This window comes from Beta vulgaris, chromosome 7, assembly GCF_026745355.1.
Source record: "Beta vulgaris subsp. vulgaris cultivar EL10 chromosome 7, EL10.2, whole genome shotgun sequence".
Lineage (NCBI taxonomy): Eukaryota > Viridiplantae > Streptophyta > Magnoliopsida > Caryophyllales > Amaranthaceae > Beta > Beta vulgaris.
The window spans coordinates 33,758,913-33,783,329 of NC_079208.1; the positions used below are offsets into that span (position 1 = coordinate 33,758,913).

At 36.9% G+C, this 24,417-nt stretch overlaps 1 protein-coding gene and 1 non-coding gene across 17 annotated transcripts; both read left to right on the top strand.

Moving 5' to 3' along the window:
* Positions 1 to 24,417, top strand: LOC104899144 (uncharacterized). Of its 16 annotated transcripts, XM_048647678.2 has the most exons (6): positions 1 to 245; positions 1,146 to 1,598; positions 1,745 to 1,981; positions 3,498 to 3,816; positions 5,534 to 5,654; positions 5,724 to 10,361. In XM_048647678.2, the coding sequence occupies exon 6, from the start codon at positions 8,479 to 8,481 to the stop codon at positions 9,895 to 9,897; it is 1,419 nt and encodes a 472-aa protein (XP_048503635.1). In that variant the 5' UTR covers positions 1 to 245; positions 1,146 to 1,598; positions 1,745 to 1,981; positions 3,498 to 3,816; positions 5,534 to 5,654; positions 5,724 to 8,478; the 3' UTR covers positions 9,898 to 10,361. The 16 variants fall into 16 exon arrangements, 12 of the variants coding, with proteins under 12 accessions (XP_048503635.1, XP_057246927.1, XP_057246926.1 ...); XR_008967152.1 differs by adding an exon at positions 24,291 to 24,417 and having other exon boundaries at positions 3,498 to 5,846; XR_008967151.1 differs by adding an exon at positions 18,469 to 18,750 and having other exon boundaries at positions 3,498 to 5,846.
* Positions 19,755 to 19,861, top strand: LOC125492170 (small nucleolar RNA R71). The gene has a single exon (XR_007268614.1). It is a non-coding gene; the product is annotated as a small nucleolar RNA R71 (small nucleolar RNA).

Here is a 24,417-nt window from a genome sequence, read left to right on the forward strand (position 1 = left end):
TTCAATTTGTTGTAACTGAACCACAAGTGTTGTGCGTGTGTTCTCAGCTTGCTCAACGCCTCCAGTTTCCACCTCAGTTCCCCCTTCGGTTGTCACCTTTGGCTCTCATCCCAGGTTCCCTTCCCCTTTATTAGTTTATTCCAGCAGACTTCGTGGAACATTGAAATTCGCAAGTTCATTCTACCTAGCAAGTCATTTTGGGAGAAACCGACAACCATAATCGCCATTCTTACAGACAATTTAAGGTAATTCTTAATTTTCAAGCCCTTGTGTATTCCTAATACATAAAGAAAATGATTTTGGCAGCTTTATTGTTTAAATTTGTTAATTTAATTAATTTTTCGATTTCTTGGATTGGTAATTTACTATATTGTTTTTCTGAAATTCCCAAAATTGGGTGTGTAATAACTAAGCATAGCACTTTAGGTGATTTGGTATTGATTTCTTGAATGAGTTTTTGGATGATCTTGCCCTTTCTGCAATGGATGAGGGGGTCTTCATCACAAGATCAAATCCTTCAATGATTCTTCCCTTTTCTGCCTAGTGGTGATTTATGTACTCATAATTCTTACATTAAACGATCATGTACTTCAAAATTTTCAATTTCAGGTACTTTTTATCGATGCCAAAAATTCCCAAATATGACATGAGTTAGTAACAAAGTATTTTATCCTATGTCAGCACAAATGTCTATATGCTCCATGCACCAAGTAGCAATATATACTTTCATGAGCTAATGGGCATAAGTAGCTTTCTCTTATAAATACTCATAATGTGGTTTCTTACCCTGGTAAATTTCGCTCTAACATAGTGATTAATAATGATCATGGTAAACTTAAGGTATTTTTTGTATGCTACATCCCCTTGATAGTGGTTAAGGGTAGCTCTTCTTGATTACTCTTCTTGATTAGTGCGATTCTTTGAGGTATAAAGGGTTTTTTATTTGATATATATTCAGTTATTATTGTTACGTACTAGGAGGTTGGAAGTCTTGGATACTTTAAAAGCATTACTCTATGTTTCCACTCAAAAGGGGCATGTAACAAGAATACATGATTCTTTTGACATGTTAGCTTGAATGATACAAAATACTACTGGTGTTTGCTTGTAAACTGGTCCTTTATGACTTAATCTCTGCACCTCAGTTTCTAGGATTTGTATCAATCACTCAATCCAAGGAGATCAAGTGCTGACTACGGTAACTAAGGAAGTATGACTCCCTCTTTAAAGGTTAACCTACCTGCTTGCTTTCCGCGGTATGGAACTGTGTACAAGATAATTTCAACAGTCCCTCTAATCAGGTTTGTGTGATGAGTTACTAGTGGCTGCTTCAGTTACAGATCCCTGATCCAAACTATAACAAGTTCATGCGATTTCATGACACATTTGAAGTGCGGACAACATAATGAGACATTCGTTTAGTGAAATCTAACCAGCCCATCTTATAGTGCACTATGGCTTAAATGAGTCTCATCAAGGACTTCAATAATATTGGAAAATGGCAAGTTTACCTCAAGATTGAATTAAGTTTCTCTAATTCTTGGTAGATGGTTTGACTTTGATTTGAATAATTCCTTACATGACTCAGTTACTTGAAAGTAAGCACATATTACTCATTTCCCTACATGTTTCAATTCTATATCTGATTGTCAGTCTTTCAAATCTATATTTATTTTGTTATTTTTATTTTTATTTTTTTACCGTTTCTCTCAACTTCCCCCCTTCCATTTTATCTTCGTTTCAGAAATATAAGAAGGAAGACATGCAGCTATCAGTTTGGTGGCAACCACAAGATAATCATCTACAGTTTGGAACAACAGCTGTATGTCTCTACAAAAAATCAAACAAGGAAAGTTTTGATTCATATGTAAGGAGGTGAATCAAAGTAAGGGCATGCCATGTTTGAAGATTATATGGGGATAGCTCGAAATTAGAACAGTGACTTATTGGGGCGTTTGGTAAGACTTGATACTTTGAGAAGGTAGATGCTAAAACTTTTATTTTTGATCTTCTTGTTTGGATATGAATTTGGTGTGTTGCATTTCTTCTTCCTCTATAGTAAAGTGAAACTTCTTTTTGTGCTTCCTTTATACACATTCTCCCCATTAATATGTAATTGTCTATGTGATGCTCCATTTATGTGTGGGTAATCATCTTCTTGATCAGCTTCCATATCTAAAGTAGGATCAACCTTTCTTATCTGCAAAATTCATAACCACAATGTAAGTTGAAGCAGCCTTTTAGGAGGCAGACAAAAGCACAAGTATATATATGCATGTACTTTAGAACACAATTTTAATATCACCTTTCTACGAGTTTGACTTGCTAGTATTTTATCCCGCTTCAGGAAAACAACAAGCTCCTCATCTTCAACAGCCTCTACTGCAGCAACTACTGCATTTTTTGTGCTGCGAAGGTATTCAGCTCTGCAGTATTTGGTCCAAAAGTCTTTCTCTGACATCTGATTTTTGTAGAAACCAACCATTTTTTGATGAGCCTTTAGAGCGTTATCCTTCAAAGCAGAATACTCTCCAATAGAAAGACTAACTCTGTCCTGTTTTTGCTAATTACTATTATAAGCTTCAACTGCTAAACCTTCATTACTAGATAAAGCTCTGATCTCAGCTAAAGAAAGATATTCAACAGCTTTAGTTGCATCTTCAAGCTTCTTAGGAACAACCTACCTCATTTCTATCACTTTAAGGCTTGTTTTAGTCTGCTCTACATCTGACATTATGCCTTCATTACTTCTGATCTTGCTGCTTCTGCTGTCTGCATAAACTGCTCGGCCTCATAATTCAATTCTCGAAGATCTCTTGAGATATCTAACGGGTTAATAATCAATCCACCCGTATTCTTTTCATGTCTTACAGTAGTACCCATAGTTTATGCATTTCCCTGGCATTCTGCACTGAGCCTTTCTCGCTCTCCATTTTCTTGCTGAGAGCCTCGACTGAAGCACGAAGCTCAGCAAGATCATTCATGTTCCGATAAAGGTTATGTTTTGCTTGCTTTAACTCCATCATTATTAGTCCAGTAGTAGACTCATTAGCAAAGAACACAACAAAGCCGCTAACTGAGTAGGTGACTTTCTCTAACTCCGCAAAACCAAAGATATTTTTTTGTTGCTGTGTTCACCACCGCTAACTAAGTTAGTTAGCAGTTTACCTCTATAGTTTATTACTTTCCCATGAATTGGTTCACAACCTAGTTATGGGAAAACGAAATTGTGGAGGTAAATTGCTAACTAAGTTAGTGATGCCCAAAGACATAACTGCTAACCGAGTTATCAGTGAACCTAAGTCAGTTGCTAATTCAGTTAGCGGATTTGTCTTCGAGCACCGTTAACTGAATTAAGATTGAATGAATGGTAAAGTGGACTTCCTCCTTTGATCCTAGTGCACTTCAAAGTTAAATATTTAATTAGAACTTTGATCAGAGGACTTTAAAGTTAAATATCTACATCATAATCATATTTAATTTTGTCATTGTTTCAGGTTAATGGCAAAGGGGATAAAGCGTGACATGGTACTTCAAGAGAATGCAACCTCGGATTCGAGTATGATGACGATGGTAATAGGGATGAACGTGAGGACCGCAGAGGTCACACAGTTATGTGCAACAGTAGGGAAGGCAATTCAGGAGGGTAGAAAAATTCCACTCTTATGGAATAGAATAAAGGTTCCATGTGAGGATCATAGAACGACATTCTACACTTATGTTGGTGTACTTATTCATGAGCATGTAGACATCAACTACCTACGGTGGGGTGATGTTCCTAAAGAGCTAAAGAATTCACTTTACGAGTCGATAACAGTAAGTAAATGTTTTACTTTGATCAATTTATAATCACTTAAGGGCCTGTTCTCTTCGGCATAAAATAGCTGAACTGATCTGAATTGAACTGAACTGAACCGAACTGAACTGAAATGAATAGTGATATGTGAGAGTAAAAGTATTGTCAAGAGCTGAACTGAACTGAACTGAACTGGTTTGAACTGAACTGATCTGAATTGAATTGAACTGAACTGAATGAACTGAATTGAATTGAACTGAACTGAACTGAACTGAAAATAAGCTGGGGAGAACAGACCCTAACTGTATATGACTTTATTACCAATCACGATTTCGCATGCATAGACAGAAATAATTATACCACAAAACTCTAGAGTTAAAAGGTAAAATAATCCTGAATTACCGAGATCCTCTGAATCGCTGATAAATTTAATGGCAAAGACTTTTTCTCTAGTGGAATTTGCTCATTTTGATTAAATATTGATGCTATAGTATCCCATCTATGATAGTAATTGGGAAATGGAGAATTTCTTCTACGAATTTTTTCTGCCATTGTTACTTAAAGCAGGTATATTAAAGTTATTGTTAGAAGTTGGGTTATCAATGCTGGTGCATGGCTTTTTGCTATTTGTTTATGAAATTAGAATCTGATTCATTAGCTCTATAGTATACAAACAACGAGAAAGTTGTAGTTCCTGATTAATTTGGGTTGGCTAACATAAATCGTCATAAGAAATCGTTCCGTGACCAATGAATAATAAGAGTGGAAAAATAATTTAAAGAGGGTGAAGAAAGAGAAATAAAGAGTGAAAGTGAGGGAATTAAGATGGGAGAAAACTTTGGGACTTGTGTTTAAATAGATAAATTATATCTTAGTGTATCTCTGTATAATAGCTTTCATCGGGTTATTTTTGATGTCATAGCTACATTTAACGTAGTAAAAGAAAGATCACTCTTAAAGATGTTAGGGACTTTTGTAGTACCAATCATGTTTGTCTGGTGATGATTTTTGAAAACTAAAAGCAAATCACCTCCCTTGAACCTATGTGCTAAGAAATTCAATAACCTTAGTTTTGAGATTGGAAAATGTTCTTTCTGTTAACTATTTAGGGACCTTCCTTTTGATGCAAATGATCCTTGATACTGAAAGGATCTCCTTGTAAACTTTTCCTAGCATGAAGGAATATGAAAGTGTATGCTAATCTGATAGTATAAAGGGAGTATAATAATGTAATGCACTCTTTAATTTATTTATTTTTTTTATTTTTTGTGTTGTATGCTTGCATGAATATCATAATGTATTGGGCAATCAGTGAGATGCTTCTAAGTAGTAAATATGTATAAGTTCCTCTCTAATTAGGATCTCTTGTGAAGTTAATTAACTTGCAGGAAATTTATTCCCCTCCACCTCTTCTGCATTTAATATTTCCAAGTCTTTTGTCTCATCATATGTTTAATGGAATAATATTGTTATCAGTGTTTTATATGATATGTATCTAAAATTGTTCTAAGTCCTTTGACACCAACGACAACAGAAGAAGGAGATCCACGATCTGATTATTTGGCTTTTGCATCTAATGATGGCAAAAATATCAACCAACTCTTTTTTGCACCATATAATGAGAAATAAGTGTTGTGTTTAGGTGATTATGAATGTTTTAGTGAGAGAAACTCTCTCCTCTCTCTAAAACCAATGGAACGGTAACTCCATTGCTGATCATTCCAGTTCTGTTAATAGCTATCTCTGGACCTCGGTGACCTCTCCGATTACGGTGGTCGTGGCAAGGAAGTCGAAAGCTCAGGGAAAGCAACCGGTGACGTCGACTGGAAAAATGAAGGGCCCACAGTCGGATACTCAGGTAAAAAATGTGAAATCGATGGATGAAATTTTGGGGATAACTGCGTTAGATGTGGATAGTATTGTGCAGGAATAGATTCTCTCGCTAAGAACGTCTCTGGAAACGTTAAAAAGGCAGTCGGAGGTTCGAACACAGTTCTCTGAATGGCTGGATGTGATGCAGAAATCGCATGGGCAACAATCTGAAAGAAATGTAAGTATTGATCCTGTTCCAATCTTCTTTTCTCCTGATAATGTGGTAAATGAGAATAAAGCTCCATCACCTGTTAGGATTGAGTTAGAAGAAATCCAACCTGAAATAGATTTCTGGGCTTCATCTATATGATGTTATGTGGTTAGTAGTAATCCTCCTCAGATTGTTATGGAAGGTTTCATCAGGAGGGTGTGGAGAAATATGGGGGTAGACAAGGTGATTTTGGTGAAGAAAGGGTTGTTTATGATAAGGTTTAAGACCACGGAGAAGAGAGATCAACCTTTGAAGGATCATATCTTCTTTGATAGTAAACCTGTTATTATTAAACCCTGCCACTAGGGTATAGATATGCTAAAGGAAGATGTCAACACCCTCACTACATGGGTTCATCTGCACTTAGAGTTTAAATACTGGGGAGAGGGTTGTTTGAACAAGATTGTTGGGTAGGTGGGGAAAGTTGTGAAGTGTGATCAAGCCACAATCAAGAGAGAAAAATTGCAATATGCTCGTGTCATGTTAGAAGTCCAGGTGGATAAGGACTTCCCAGAAGAGATATCCTTCATTAATGAGAAGGAACAGTTAACAAGGGTGAAAGTAGAATATGAATGGAAGCCTGTTATATGTCAGCAATGTAAGGTTGTTGGTCATACTATTGGGGAGTGTAAGAAGAATGTAGTTAGACAAGAGTGAAGGAAGAAAGAGCCTCAAGTGGAGCAACCTCAGAATGTTGGTGGTGCAAAAGAGGTGGAGCAGGAGTTTCAGAGAGTAAGGAACCCAGCCAGAAGGCTGATACAATCACCTGCACCAATGGATACAATGAATGAGTTTCAGCAGTTAACGGAGGAAACTGAAGTTGTGGTGGGGCTTGTTCAATGTTCAAAAGTGAATGTTATCGACACAGAGGGGGGGGGGGGGGGGGGGCTACCTCCTGATGTTAATGGATAGTATTGTATGTTGGAATGTTAGGGGGATTTACAGCAACCAGAAGCAATTAGATGTTAAGAAATTTCTTAACATGAAGAATGTGGGGGTTGTTAGTCTCCTTGAGACAAAGGCAAAGGCCCCTAATCTAGGAGACCTTTATCATAGGTTGTTTGCAGGATGGTGTTTTACCTCAAATGTGGTGAACCATAAAGGGGGGAGGATAATATTGGCCTGGAACCCAAATAGTTTCCATGTGAATATTCTAAAATCAACCAGCTAGATGATTCATTGTAGTTTGGAAGAGAGAACTGGAGGTAAACCTCCTTTTTGATGTACATTCATATATGCTTTTAATAGTGCTTTGGAGAGGTGTGCTCTGTGGGAAGATCTTATAGCACTTCATGTCCACATCAGGGGACCTTGGGTCATGATGGGGGACTTTAACTGCATAATGAAGCCTGAAGAAAGAATAGGTGCTGCAGTAAGGCCTCAGGAGATTGTAGATATTCAAGACTGTATGTTAAGGTGTGGGATGACTGACCTGAACAACACTAGATGCTTGTTTACTTGGAATAACAAGCAGAAGGAGGACACTAGGGTTTTTTGCAAATTAGATCGTGTCATGGTAAATGAAGCATGGGAGGAAGCTTTTCCAAGTGCAAATGCCCATTTCATGCCAGAAAGTTATTTTGATCACTGCCCAATGGTGGTTCAAGTATATCCTCAGTTACAAACAGGTAGATCTCCCTTTAAATACTATACTATGTGGAGTTCAGCAAGTAACTTCCAAGAGATTGTGAGAGCTTGTTGGGATACTAGAATAGAAGGCTCTCTCATGTTCAGAGTGGTTAGCAAGTTGAAACTAGTCAAAAAGGCTCTGAAAAAATTGAATGCAGAGGGATTCAATGATATGCATGCTGCTTGAACAAAGGCAATGTAACACTTGTTAAAATGACAGGCTAAGATGAAAGAGGATATAGAAGACCCTGCAAAAAGAGAAGCAGGACATAATGCAAATGTGGAGTATAGAAGAGTGCATAATCTATACATGTCCTTTCTGAGCCAAAAAGCAAAATTGAGTTGGTGCAAAGAGGGTGATGAGAATTCCCATCTATTCCATCAATCAATCAAGGCTAGGAGAGTTAAAAATAATGTATATGATATACATGATAGTGTGGGTGTATGGCAAGATGAACCTCAGAAGGTTATTGAGGCTTTTCTCAGATACTATGAGGAGCTGCTAGGCAAGCCTATGACTGGGAGAGTGCCTGTCAAGTAAGGGGTGATTGAGAGGGGTCCCATGCTTATTGAGGATCAGATCCAAGGCTTGAGTAGAAGTTTTGATGCCGAAGAAGTAAAGAAGGCTGTTAAATCTATTCCTGAAGAGAAAGCTCCAGGACCTGACGGGTTTGGAGGCTTTTTCTATAAGGATACATGGGAGATAATTGGCCAAGATGTGACTAATGCTGTGCTAAACTGCCTACAAATAGGGAAGCTATTGAAGGAGGTTAATGCCACTATTTTAACCATGGTCCCTAAGGTTGCTTGCCCAAGTAGTGTAATGGAATTTCGACCTATTACATGCTGCAATGTCTTGTACAAGATTATCACAAAAGTATTATGTAATAGGTTAAAAATGGTGCTGCCAAGTCTAATATCTGAGAATTAAGGGGCTTTTGTCCATGAGAGGTTTATTGTACACAATATCATGGTATGCCAAGACTTGGTGAAACACTATGGTAGGAAGGGAGTTAGATCTAGTGTTTTGATGAAGCTAGACATGAAGAAGGTTTATGATACCATTGGTTGGGATTTTTTACAGGATATGTTGGTGGCCCCGAAATTCCCTAGCCACTTTGTAAATCTCATCATGATATGTGTGAGAACTCCAAAATTTTCTCTTATGATTAATGGCTCCTTACATGGTTTCTTTGAAGCTAAGAGAGGTATTAGGCAGGGGGACCCAATGTCCCCCTTGCTCTTTGTCATTTGTATGGAGTATATGTCAAGGGTAATGAATATCCTCCAAGAGGTTCCTAGATTCTCTTTTCACCCAAGATGTAAGAATTTAAAGTTAAACCATCTGGTGTTTGCTGATGATGTAATACTGTGTTGTAAAGGAGATTTTCCATCTGCCTACTTGATATTACAAGCTTTTCAGATATTCTCTAACTCATCTGGGTTAAGAATAAATGAAATGAAGTCAGATTTTTATTCAGCTGGTATGGATCACAACACTATCCAGAGAATAAGGGAGGTTTCTGGTTTTAGGCATAGTAGATTGCCATTTAGGTATTTGGGGGTCTCCATATCAGCAAGAAGAGTTTCTGTAGGGGAGTGCCATGTATTGGTGGATAAAATGTGTGCAAAGATCAAAGTTTTGCAGTCTAGGAACCTTTCCTATAGTGGCACACTTCAGTTAGTTAACTCAGTGTTATTAAGCATACATATATATTGGGCCCAGATTTATATCATGCATAGGAGTGTTCTTGAAAAGATAGAACAAGTTTGTAGAGCATATTTGTGGCATGGAACTCATTTTAGCATGAAAGCTGGTAATGTTGCTTGGGACAGGGTTTGTTTAGAAAAGAAGGCAGGAGGTCTGGGGATCAGAAACATCAATTTATGGAACAAGGCTGCAATGATGAAATATGTTTGGGCTATCACTACCAAACAAGATTCAATGTGGATAAAGTGGGTGAATGGTGTGTATATTAAGGCTGAAAACTGGTGGGAGTACACACCCAATTCAGGAAGTAGCTGGTATTGGAAACAGAGTTGTAGAATGAAAGAGGAAGCTAAGATCATCTATAGTGAAAATGAGTTGAAACAGATAACCAAATTCTCTATTAAAAAGTGCTATCAACTGCTTGTAGGGAAGATGGATAGAGTTCACTGGGATAGATTTTTCTGGAACAAGCTTGCTGTGCCTAAACACAGATTTATATCTTGGCTCATCATGTTGGAAAGGCTAAGAACAACAGACAGGTTGGTGGCTTCAGGTATCTGTATTGATGACAATTGTGTATTATGTACAGGGAAGGAATCACATAGGCATTTGTTCTTCGAATGTGATTATGCTCTCAAGTGTTTGAGAATGATGCAAAGCTGGCTGAATCTGAATTAATCCCAATCATGGTTTAATAGAATGGTAATATTCCTGTCGAAGAACTAGAGATCTCAATTCCAGAGAAGAGATATAGCTGCAGCATATAGTGCTCTTGCATACTATATATGGTGGGCCAGAAATGAAGTGGTTGGAACCTGAAAGTCTGGAGGCCTGAGGTTATCATGGAGAGGATTAAAAGTATAGTCCTGTTAAGAGTCAGTCTAGTTCTCCCAAAGAAGCTTTCTGTAAAGGATCATGATTGGTTTGAAGTATTAAAGTGTAAAAATGTATAGAAGTATTGTTTGTTTACTTGCTTGGGGTTGAGGAGTCTAACCTAGTTGGTTTGCTCTCCCTAAGTTAAGTGTTAGGTTGTAATGATTTGTGGTGTTTAATGAGAGTTTACTTATTTAGCAAAAAAAAAAGTGTTGTGTTTAGTCTATGTGAATTATTATTTGAGTACAAAAGTTATGGTGTTATTTAAATTTAAAATGATTTTGTTTTCTTCATATTAACTTATTCAATAATATAGTAAACATCAGATGTTAGGTGTTTTTAGTCCTTGGAACGGATTGGTGTATCGGTTAGATCCAAGAGGCACTACTACAAAAAAGGCTTAGGAAACCAGTTGAAAATGGCCTAGGAAACCGGAATATAGCACATCTCCATCTCACAGGTGTCCTAGGTCAAGAGACCGATTATAATAAATGGTTTCTTTGTTTATTTGGGAGACCAGTTAACAAGTAAAATCGATTTCTTAAATAAGCCTATATATAATACATAAAGAGGTTAAGAGACCATTTAACATTCAAAACTGATAGGCGTGTCGCGCACCTAACAAAAGTAATTTCCTAACTAACCTCCTAACTATGTAGCAGGGCAAGTCAAGGTCGAATCCACAGGGACAAACAGTATCAAACACTAGGTATCTTGACTCTATCTAATTAAACAAGTGACAAACAATGATGAAAAGGGTGTTGAAATAATAATAACAGTAACTATGACAACTACTAAAGACACAAAAGGTATAATCAATCAATAAAGGCATCTAAAATTAAGTATCCTCACTAGCATGACCAATACATGAATAATTTTCATCCCAACAAACATAATCAATGATTCAAAAGGAGTAATGCACTCTATAGCTACCAAAGACCTCTCCCGAGTACCAATGGCTACTCTAAACAAGCAACCAAACCTATTCCCATGAATTAATGCAAGAAAGAGACATTAAACATGGCATCATAATTAAATTCCTAGTAATCCTATCTACTTATTCCCATAATAGAGATATTCATACTCTTGATTGAATCAACAAATCCATCTAGATTTAATTCCCCTTGAAAACAAGTTATAAGGAATCAAATCAAAATCATCTATCCCTAGTATGATAATGAACATAAAAACAATTCAATCAAACAAGAACAATTGATCACATAAACTTGGGATTAATGGAGGAATTTATGTATTAATCATCGCTAGGGTTCAACTTAACCCTAGATTATAAGACTACTCGCTCATAATTAAAATAACAAAGCAAATAATAAACAAATTGAAAGACATAATAATAATGAAGGAAAGGAAGAGATTAAGAAAACTTAGTCTTTACTTGATGAAATCAAACTTGTAGAAATCGATGTTCAACAATGAAATCTCTCTAATAACTCTCTAAAAAGTAGTAGTCTATTCTCTAATAATAAAAGCGTAGTTTTTAACTCTAAAAAATTAAGTATTTATATGTCTATTAAAATTGGCGCAACATGCGCTCAAAAAGGCCTAAAAATCGTCTCGCCCAACCGGCCCGGGCGGAATCTGCCCGGTCGGGCGGTTGTCAGGTCATAAACCGTAGAACAGGAAATAGCGCCCCGCCCGGTCGGGCGAGATTCCGCCTGGTCGGGCCCGCAACAAAATATTTTCTTTTCATCAAAATCTTCTCCAAATGATGAAATTTGGCTAAGTAAGAGCGCCCAGGCAACCGGGGCGTATTCCTCCCGGCCGGGCGGTCGTCAGACTGCACAAAATCTCAATCTTTAGACCATAACTTCTTCGTTATTCGTCGGAATTAGGAAAATGACCACTCGTTGGAAATCTCTTGAAATGTAGAATCTAAAACTTTGAAATCACTCTATTTGGATTTATATAACTTGAGATATAATCAAAAGAGTGGATTGGAGTCATTTTTCTACTTCTTTTATTATTCGCTTTGCTTCAAAACTCTTCCAACTCAATGCTCGTGCTCTCGAAAGTACATCATCTCTTGTAGTGATATAAATGAGTAGGAAATGCACTAAAACGTGCAAATTCCTACAATGATCAATCTGAAAATACAAACACACTACAAGGAGCACATTAGTAGTAAAAATGGCTCCGAAGAGCGCATTAAGACCAATAATGAATGAGGGACAGGTAAAATCTCTATATAAAATAGACATATCAAACTCCCCAAGCTAAACTAATGCTTGTCCCAAGCATTCCAACATGAAACATAGGGAAAGTAAGATAAAAACTCTTCAAGCACACACACAACACGGTTTTCAAATCAATCTTCAATGTGAAAATAATACCATGAAGGGAATAAACACAAAACTATTCAATCTAAATCCTAGATCTCATAGTTGTTACTTGACAACCAATACTATGACTTTGCTCCCCCAAGCTTGCCTTGACCATACATGATAAACCCTCACTCTAGTCGTGCACACAACACTCATGTGTATAAAAGGGTCAAATAGTCGCTCAAAGCTCCATTCCATTGACTATATCCTACCATAAGCTTGCACATCTTCTCACTCTCCACCGCTTCGGGACTATGTTATATGCAAAGAATCATGAGGGCTTTATATAGGTTGTAATGAAGGCTTAAGGTATGGGTGTGGAAAGTTCTAGAAAAGTGGTGCTCAAAGGGGAAAGTGAAGCTTTTTTTTTCATACACCTTGAAAATAATCATCAAACCTCACACATTTTAATTTCACTTCATTTTCTCTTTTTCAATGGCTATTTCATAACTCCTCAACTATAAACTCCAATTTCCTTTTATTACGCACTAAAGACATAAATCACAGTCTTTTTTTTCTTTTGTTTTCTCTTTTTTTTTTCAATATAGGATTTAACAAATTCTCTACAAGAGGAAATCGATAGGAGTTTCAAAGAAAGCAGCTATGAGGAGGTGAACTCAATACAATCAAACACCACAAAATATCTCTAATGTCACGTTTAACCTCATCAACATAGCTTCACAATTCCCTAGGTAGGACAAGGTAAAGGGCTAAAGATGTAGTTAATCAAGAAAAACAGGCTAGGCTCAGAGGGGTGACAAAAAGAGAGTAATCAATGTAGGTGGCATTTGGTTATGTAGCTCAGAAATAACAGATGCCTCAATCATATTCAATGCAAACACAACTTAATGCGGTCTCAAGGAGTATCAATGCAAGTTCTAGAGGATAATAATCAAGGAAGAGCATCACACATGAAAAGAAAGACTAAAAAAATTTAGTCCATTAGGCTCAAATAACCTCACTAGGTAGATTTTTGGCTAACAATATAGTCAAGTCTCCCTTGGGAGGATCAAACCGTCTTACCACATACCATTTAAATCACAACGAGCAAGGAGAGATCAAAAATAGTTCAGAGTTATTCAAATCATGCTTAGACTTCACATAGAAGATGAGCATAAAACCAAGCGTAGTGTGTACTATCAGCAATGATTGATCCTAAATGCAACCTAAAATGCAACTTAATGATGAAACTATATGCAAAAATGGAAAGTAAAAAGCCTAGATGATGAATATGTATAGATGATGTGGTAAATCCCTCCCCAAGCTAGCATGTCACAATGTCCGCAATGTGACAAAGGTAAAGAGTAGACACAAAGAAAGGGGCAGGGTACTCACAAATCCTCACTAAGGAGGGGAGAGCGAAGGGATCGAAACCCTGGTGACTGCATCCAAGTATTGAGGTTTTCCAAATTGTGAATATGGATGACAAGTTCTTCTAATAATGCACTGCTCTGCCTTAATCTCAGCAACTGAATGTTGGATTTTTGCAAGTGATCTCTCAATCGACATAGAAGAAGGAGTGCTAGATATTAACCGGGGTATCCTCATTGAGAACATCCACTATATCAACAATTTCTCCCATAGATGGAGAAGCCTTGGAGTTTGTGAGTGTGTACTCCATCTTCTCATCACCTATTTCAAAGGTGATTTTTCCCTTTTTCATATCAATTATGGCTTCAGCAGTGGCCAAAAAGGGTCTCCCAAGAATAATGGGAACGTTTGCATCTTCTTCCATTTCCATAACAACAAAATCACATGGAATTAAAAATTTTCCGACTCTAAGAGGAACATCTTCAAGGATGCCAAGGGGAACTTGACTGTTCTATCTGCTAGTTGTAAGGAGATGCGTGTGGTTTTAGTTCACCCATATTGAGCTTCTTGCAGATTGACAAGGGCATGAGACTGACACTTGCCCCAAGATCACATAAGGCATTCTTGATCTCAATATCACCAAGCTTAACAGGAATAGAATAACTGCCTGGATCTCCTAGCTTCTTTGGAAGCTTGTTCTGCAAAATAGCGCTACACTCAGTGTTAGTGAAACAGTGACATTCTCTTCAATTTTCTCTTTGTTGGAAAGCATGTCTTTCAAAAACTTAGCATAAGAAGGCATCTCTGAGATAGCATCCAAGAAAGGGATGTTAATGTGCAACTTCTTCAAAATATCAAGGAACTTCCCATACTTCTTCTCTAGCTTTGCTTGTGCCAATCTTTGAGGGAATGGAACAGGTGGCTTGTATGGTGCAATAGGTATGACAAAGGTTCCTTTTTCTCAGCTCCTTAGCTTCCTCTTCCAACACTTTTTCGCCTTGATCTTCTTCACTCGGCTTTTTGGACTCTTTTACACTCTTCCTTTGGTCATTCATCTTCCTATAGGGATCTTGCAATTCTCTACCACTTCTCAATGAGATAGCATGGATATACCCTTTTGGGTTTGGTTCTGTAATAGCCCTATTTTTAAGAGCGTTTATTTAAAGGCTAATTATAATTATTAAGTTAATTATGTTTCGAAAATCATATTTTATTTGAATTGTGGAGAATGATTTTTATCTATCGTGTTTGTAGTATATTTATTTATTTAATTTTATGAAGTTATTAATAATTTAATAATAGCTAGTAGATGAGTGTTCTAAATTATATAAGTGTTTTATGTTTTATGTTTTCATGAAATAAGTCCACTTACATTTAGAGTGGTAGTCCAAAAGAAAAAGAGACAACAAACCCATCTCTCTCATTTTCTCTCTCCTCTCGTGTCTTCTGTTCAAAGAACCCACTGCTTCCTCCTTTCTCTCTTCGTGTCATCCAATTTTCAGTACCACCCAGCTACTTCTGTGATTCATCATTTCACATTCAAATTCTCCACTTAATTGAGGAGAAAACCCCATAATTCTCAAAATCCTTTCACTTCCCCGAGAAACCTCGAACCCTCTTCTGTGAAATCCCAACTTCATTCGTGTCTCTCTCCTCTGTTCGACAGCATCTTAAGTTCGCCGGAATCCCGCCGTTTCCTCGCCATTGATGCGTGTGTTGCCTCGCCGCAGCTGCTGCCAGAGTTGTTGTTGGCGCTGTCGTGGTTCCCTCCCTTGTTCCGTGTTTCTCTCTCTTCTTGGTGTTCTATTCGTGTTGTTGCCGTGTCGTGGTTGTTGTCGCGCTCCGACGGCGCGACGTTACTGTCGCTGCTGACTGTTGCTCCTCTTTTTCTTATTCTTGTCGTGTGGTTGGTGTTGTTTGTGGTGGTGGTGCTGGCCACCTTTACTTGTTGATGTTCTGCTCCTAGAGGTACCATACCTCTTTCCCTCCTTTGATTTTATTCTGAAGATTAATAAATTGATTGTAAATTGTGTATTGTGGATGTTGTTGTGTGATATAATTGATGATTTTGATTCATAATTACCTTGTGATTTAGAATTTTGGGGTCAAAGCTTCACCATTTCAGATTAGTATTTGTTAGTGATGAAAGTAGTGGGATGTGCTCTAAGTTAATTTATGATGTAATTTATCTTCAACTAGGACAATAAGATTGATGGATTGCTTAGTTGCTTGTGATTATGGTAGAGCTACTCCTAGTTGGAATTGAATCCACTAATTTTTATTCGTAATTTCAAATGTATGTAATAAGCTAAGGAATGATTATAAAAGTTGGCCTAATCTATATATTTAGTGGATAATATCATGTTGTCAAATTACGAGAGATTTTACTATACTAGTGGTGCTATTGTTGCTTGTTTTGAATACATAATCAACTAGCTTTGATGTATTGGTTTCGGTACTATAAGCATAAAGAAACAATGGTTTTGGTATAAGTTGTAAATTATAATTTTGTCAAGTCACTCTATTACAACAAGTTTGTGTTTTAATTACATAGTATGGTTTAGTTGGTCTTATCAAAAAGGATATTGTCAAGCTCATTAGTAAGTAGTTTCTATTAGAAAGACTAATTTGTTTAAGTTATCTACATGGAAATTGTGTGAGATATTGTCATGGATTAAATATGTAGTATGAATTATAATTTCATGGTTGTGTGTTAATTTGTATATCTTCAAATGATTTTAATTAGAATTGATTTATGAGTGGGAAACATCGTTATTATTGGTATCATAGAGTATTTGATTAGAGTTGTTGAGCATTGTAGTAGATTGTAAAAGTGAATTACTTTTATTGGTTTTTCCATATGAGGTTAGAAAAAGTATTTAGTAATAAATTAATAATAATATGGAGATTATTGGGTGTAGTTTAATCAATTATGGTCTAGATTATTGAGATTAAAGGGAATTCAGTTGAATAACTATAAATAGAGAAATATTATAATGTTAGATTAACTGCTTGATGACGACAAAAGTAAGTTTGTTAGTGAGTTTAAATACGAAAGTGGAACATGAGTTGGTGAATCACCTCAAAGATGCCTTAGTATACGTTTGAGTAATTTTAGTAAGAATGAATTCGACCCGGTCTATGTAATCATAATCTTGGCTTGTGGGTGGCTTGTTACTAATTATGTTGTTTGGAATTCAACTAATGGTATAATTAGAATCCCATTTAGTTACTTTAATCAACGTTTAATTGGTGAACCTTGGGTTGTGGAATTTAAGTCAACTCTCCTTAGTTAACTCTAAGAGAGAGACTTATTGTAATTGTTATTGGTACTTGATGACAATGGTTATCACTATTGAGATAGATGTCGATTGATAACCACATGAAGTATAAAAGAGTACAAACTATTAAGCGAGAATATGAGTTATTGCATTTGTGAATTAGTAACTCGTGTATAAATTATTATGGTTTGTAATTTCTATGATTGGAACTGAGTTGAACCTAGTTGCATAACTACGCTGACCTTGAATTCATAACAAAGCACGATAGCATGTGATTATAGTTTTCCAGAGTGAAGTCTTCTAGTGTGGTTGGTTATGCAACAATTGTTTATAATTACTAACGTTAGCGGATGAGTTCCAAGAGTAATTGGTTGTGTTATGATTGATCATCGAAAAGAATCTAAAAGGGGAAAGTAGCCTCGTCTGAGTCGACGGATGAGGTGACATGAACAGTGCCCCATGGATTATGAACCTTGGGGGCCCCACAGGGAAACTTGCCCATTGCTCTGTGGGGCGATAATCGGGCGTTATATCAGGTAATGTGAAACCTGTGGATGGCTGATGAAATCAGCGGAAAAATGTACTCCGGACTAGTCGCGGTTATTGGCCAAAAGTAAAGCGAATGGTTGGGTGACGACCCCCCACTGTCGGAGTGTAAGCTTTGTCTCCTCCGCCGCGTTCTCTTTCCCCCTGGTTAAAAAGAATGTTATCGCAAGTACGAAAGTTATATCGATAATGGATTCCCGATAAGGAATCATATCAGGTAAGTTATGGATGTTTATTCAGTTTATGAATATGAATATCGATATTGCTTTCCTGATAAGGAGGCATATCATGGTAAGTGATACTAACGTTGGATTCCCGATAAGGAATCACATCTTATTATATGGATTCCCGATAAGGAATCGTATCTCGTTATTGGATTCCCGATAAGGAATCGTTATGATAAAAGTTGTTATGTTATTTATTGCCTGATAAAGGTTTGTGTAGGACAGTATAAGGAAATGATTGATATAGTATAAAAGTATAAGTTTGGATTCTGATAAGGAATGAATTAAAGGAAGTAAAGTATATTGCTTATATCAAAGTTGGTGACCTCGAATTCCTATTATGGAATTATGGTAAGTTGAAAGATCAACTAAATGAGAATATAGAAACATGTCAGTGTTGAGAGTCACCTTATGGTGTTTGTTACTATGTGATTAGTGATGTATTGTGAAACAAGGAATTGGATAAAATATAATATGTATGTTCAACAAGAATATTGCTGCTAAGCATGCTGTGATTGATGTAATTGTTGAACTTATTTTGATTGCGTGAGAGTCGTTTTCAAGTAAAAGCCACCAAAGCATGTGTTAATCTTATTTACAGGTTTAGTACTCAGCTTTGCTGATGTGTGTACATTGTTTTGTCATTTTTGTGGCCTGTCACTTGGTGGGTGGCAGTATTTTAAATGTTTCAGGTTGAAGCCGTGAGTTATTCTTTTGCAAGTTGAAGCTGATACGAGATGATGCAGTATTATATTTGTTATTGAAGTGAGGACGCTCCACTTGTAATAGTTAAACCGTTTATTTTCTATAATATATTTTCTTCATTTAAGAACCGGTAGCTAGTGCTTCTGATTCTCTGTTGGTTGTTGCTCCGCGAAAGCGTTGAGGTTGTTAAGCTTTGGGATTTGGAAATATTTTATAAATTGAATTTGCAAACAGGGTTAAATCATTTTTCGATCTAGCGTTGTCCTATTTTCAAAGGAAACTCTATCGAATCTTCTGTAGATATTTATGGGAATAAAGTCTAAGAATCAGAGTGTAGTTGCAATAGTTAATTAATTTGAATAGAGTTGGGAATTGAGTTCCACACTCTCCCGATGTAGTTCGGTGAGTGTGATGGTAATAGTTCGGGTTATCTCGACTAGAGTCTCTTTCGCTGTGCTTAATCCTTTGTAAGCTAGTCGGGAGAATCCGGGCTGTTACAGGTTCGGTTTGCCCTGGAAGTTAGCCTGAAGGTTTTGAGAGATGACTGATTTTTTGAGCAAGTTAGGTCATCTGATTTACCATTATTTTATTATGAGCATGAATTTGTTGAAGGGAGTTGCTGAAGAAGTCATTCTGCTTTGCTTGATATTCAATTTGCCTTGCCTGAGAAGAAGCTAAATTCTCTATGATGGTTTCAAGGTTGGATGTTGAGGATGAGGAGTTGAATGGTGGCCTTTGTTGGAAACTGTGTGGTTGGGAGACGTTTGTGGGTGAAGGTTGAGGTTAGTTATTTTTGTAAGAGAAGTTTGGATGCATTCTTCCAACCTGGGTTATATCTGTTTGAATATGGGTTATTTTGTGGTCTTGTATTTGTGTTTAGGAGGGCTTTAGCTTGCTCAGTTACCGCTCCCATGGTGTTGTATTGACTCTTATCAAATGAGTGACCTTGCACTTCACAAATCTCACAAACAGGTGCTATTGATCCACTACTCAACTGATCAACTTTAGCTGTCAAAACTTGCACAGTGTTAGTTAAAGTAGCAATAGCATCAACCTCATACTTACCTCCCTTTTTAGGGGCTCCACGAGACACACTCCAATCATTCAAGTAATTGTTGGCAGCCATATCATCCAACAATGTCTTCGCAGCTTCTGGAGTTTTGGCCATGAAAATACCGCTAGATGCGGCATCAATAGAACATCGAACTTCATGCTTCAGACCATTGTAAAATGTCTGAATTAATAGCCACTTAGGAATGCCATGGTGTGGACACTGCCTTTGCAAATCCTTGTATCTCTGCCATGCTTCATAGAGAGACTCCAATTCATGTTGTTGAAAACCAGATATCTCATTTCTGAACTTGGAAGTTCTCATAGGAGGGAAGAACTTGTAAAGAAAATTCTTTTTCAGTTCTGGCCATGTGGCAATCTTCCTCACTTCTTCTTCTTTAAATCATTCCTTTGCTTCGTCCCTGAGAGAAAAAGGAAAAGCACAATACCGAATTAAATCATCAGAAACGTTTGTTAATTTCAAAGTATTGCATTTTTTTTAAAAGTTAGTCAAATGATCAGTAGGGCTCTCTTTGGGTGTTCCCGCATATGATTCCTGTGAGATGAACTCTGGCTTGAGCTCGAAATGTGTAGCAGTTGTTGTTGGTCTGGTAATGGTGGTGATGGTCTCATCAGGCATAGCATATTCCCTTAGACACTTTGGTGGTGCTTCGTCTCCCATTGTTGATTCTTGTTATTGTTTTCTTCTTTGACCTCCTAATCTCCTTGCTGTAGCTTCGATCTCGCGATCAAGAGTAATTATTAGATCTTGTGAACCCTTGCTACAAGTGCGCATGCAACAAAAGACTGAAAGAAAAGAGATCAATTAAACAAATAGAGTAACAATGATCGAACAAAAAAAACAGTTTAGCTAAATAAATCAAGATAAACTAATCTAATACCGTTAGTCCCCGGCGACGGCGCCAAAATTTGATAGGCGTGTCGCGCACCTAACAAAAGTAATTTCCTAAGTAACCTCCTAACTATGTAGAAGGGCAAGTCAAGGTCGAATTTACAAGGACAAACAGTATCAAACACTAGGTATCTTGACTCAATTTAATTAAACAAGTGACAAACAATGATGAAAAGGGTGTTGAAATAATAATAACAGTAAACTGTGACAACTACTAAAAACACAAAAGGTATAATCAATCAATAATGGCATCAAGAATTAAGTATCCCCACTAGCATGACCAATACATGAATAATTTCCATCAAAACAAACATAATCAATGATTCAAAAGGAGTAATGCACTCTATAGCTACCAAAGACCTCTCCCGAGTACCAATGGCTACTCTAAACAAGCAACCAAACCTATTCCCATGAAATAATGCAAGAAAGAGACATTAAACATGACATCATAATTAAATTCCTAGTAATCCTATCTACTTATTCCCATAGAGATATTCATACTCATGATTGAATCAACAAATCCATCTAGATTCAATTCCCATTGAAAACAAGATATAAGGAATCAAATCAAAATCATCTATCCCTAGTATGATAATGAACATAAAAATAATTCAATCAAATAAGAACAATTGATCACATAAACTTGGGATTAATGGAGGAATTCATGTATTAATCATCGCTAGGGTTCAACTTAATCCTAGATTATAAGACTAGTCGCTCATAATTAAAATAACAAAGCAAATAATAAACAAATTGAAAGACATAATAATAATGAAGGAAAGGAAGAGATTAAGAAAACTTAGTTATTACTTGATGAAATCAAACTTGTAGAAATCGATGTTCAACAATGAAATCTCTCTAATAACTCTCTAAAAAGTAGTAGTCTATTCTCTAATAATAAAAAGCGTAGTTTTTAACTCTAAAAAATTAAGTATCTATATGTCTATTAAACTGGCGCAACACGCGCTCAAAAAGGCCTAAAAATCGTCTCGCCCGACCGGCCCTGGCGGAATCTGCCCGGTCGGGCGGTTGTCAGGTCATAAACCGTAGAATAGAAACTAGCGCCCCGCCCGGTCGGCCGAGATTCCGCCTGGTCGGTCCCGCAACAAAATATTTTCTTTTCATCAAAATCTTCTCCAAATGATGAAATTTGGCTAAGTAAGGGCGCCCGGGCAACCGGGGCGGATTCCGCCCGGACGGGCGGTCGTTAGATTGCACAAAATCTCAATCTTTAAAACGCCATAACTTCTTCGTTATTAGTCGGAATTAGGAAAATGACCACGCGTTGGAAAGCTCTTGAAATGTAGAATCTAACACAATTGAAATCACTCTATTTGGATTTGTATAACTTGAGATATAATCAAAAGAGTGGACTGTAGTCATTTTTCTACTTCTTTTATTATTCGCTTTGCTTCAAAACTTTTCCAACTCAATGCTCGTGCTCTCGAAAGTACATCATCTTTTGTAGTGATATAAATGAGTAGGAAATGCACTAAAACGTGCAAATTCCTACAATGATCAATCTGAAAATGCAAACATACTACAAAGAGCACATTAGTAGTAAAAATGGCTCCGAAGAGCGCAATTAAGACCAATAATGAATGAGGGACGTAGGTAAAATCTCTATATAAAATAGACATATCAAAAACCAGTTATTGAGCACAACCGATTTCTTAGGTTTGCTACATTTTTTTTTTAGAAATTAGAATGTTACAGTATACATGCATAATTATCTTGTAACTACTCCTGTATATGTGGCTCCTTGTATATACGTTCTTTTTTATAATAAAATATATCTAAATAGCTACAACAATATTATTAAACAAAAATTTCTACTTGCTTTATTCATCTTGTAAATAAAAATTACGGTTTTTTCACCAGGTACCCCTGTGGTTTTTAAAAATTCATGGGGTACCCCTGGTTTTAAAAAAATGCACAAGGTACCCTTACTGTTTCAATCAAATGTACGAAATGCCCTTAATGACTAACGGTGTTAAGTTTCCGTTAGTCATTAGGGTTAATTAACTCCTTTAATCCTAATTAAATCCTAATCAAGCCCTAATTAAACCATAATTAAGCCCTAATTAACTAACTAAATCCTAACCCAATAACTTGAAACCCTAACCCCACACCCACCACCCAACCCACCTCCACCCCCACCCTCGACAGCATACCCCCACCCCCACCCCCATCCCCAACCCCGACAACATCTCCCCTCCCCCACCCCTACCGCCGGCAACATCCCCCTCCCCTAGCAGCAGCCACCACCTCCTCCCTGTAGACCGACAACCACCACCTCCTCTAAAATTGATTTCAGCAATCATTTTCGAAAATTAATTTCGAAATCATTTTCAAAAATCATTTTCGAAATCATTTTCGAAAACTATTTTCGAAAACCTTTTTCGAAAAAATTTTCGTAAACATTTTTGAAACTATTTTCGAAAAACTTTTTCGAAAACCTTTTGCGAAAACCATTTTCGAAAACCAATTTTGAAATCATTTTCGAAAATCATTTCGAAACCATTTTCGAAATCAGTTTTTGAAATAAAAAAAATCAATGAAGAAGAAGGAGAGAGAAAAAGAAATGAAGAAGAAGGAGTTCCTGGGTCGACTTGCGGTGAGGGGGAGGGCTGAACGGTTGCGGGTTGGGGGAAGGGTAGAGGGGTTCTAGGTGAGGGGAAGGCAGAGCCGCTACGGTGGGTGTGAGGTGTTAGATGAGGCGTTAGGGTTGGGGCTAGGGGGTGGGGGGTGGGGGCTGCTGGGGTGAGGAGGGAAGGGGACTGGGGTGGTGGGGGTGGTAGGGTGTTAGGGTTAGGGTTAAGGATTTAGGGTTAGGGGGTTAATAATGGCAAAATGGTAAATATGACTAACGGAAACTTAACACCGTTAGTCATTAAGGGCATTTCGTACATTTGTTTGAAACAGTAAGGGTACCTTGTGCATTTTTTTAAAACCAGGGGTACCCCATGAATTTTTAAAAACCACAGGGGTACCTGGTGAAAAAACCGTAAAAATTATTACATTTAAATTTTTATATCCAAAAACAATCTATAATTTCTTCCAATAATATTTTTTAAACAAATTTTCTATAATCTAATGCTATCTACTAACACTAAAATTCTAAAATAATATAATAATATGTACAATTCAATCTTGATTGTCGTCTTCAATCTCCATCATCTTGTGTTTGGCTGTTTAAATATTTCACTCACATATATCCTAGCTCGTCAATCATCTCTTGTGAATAAATGCTCAGAATCAAAAGAAAGTACTACCAAAAAAATTTAGATAACACTAGTGGAAAAAAACCCATCTGATACGGTCACAACCGGACTTATGGATGCGGTTTTGGTCCGCATCAGATGAGCCCGCAGCAGCTTTGAGAAATAACCTGATGCGGTTTTGAATAGGACAGCATCAGATTGTACGGATAGGATGTAAAAGACAAAACACGACACAACCACGTATCAACAACAACAGGTCGTGAAAAAACGAACGAAAACTTGTAAACCAAAAAAATTCCAGAAAATTACAGTAAATTAGGGAAAAACGAACAAAATCCATATTTAACTAAAAATATGTACCGAAAATATAAACAAAAAAAAACGAATGAAAAAATGTAAATTACATAAATATACGTAAATTACAAAAAAAAAAAAATAAGAACTAAATCTAACGAATAATATAAATTACAGAAAATGAAGGAAAATTACAAAAAAAAACTAGATCTATAATTGAAAAAAAAAACGAAAGAAAAAATGTTCATGGCTTAAGACACGGCAAACAATGAACTAGATCTAAACCCTAAATGTTTGCTTTACTTGCGCAGCTCGTGGAGGTTTGTGGCGGAAAGGACGGCAAACGAACGTTTTCCGGCGACGAAGCTTAAAAGACGGCGAGCAATGAACAACGAATGAAGCTTAAGAGACGGCGAACGAAATCCGCGAGTTTTCGAT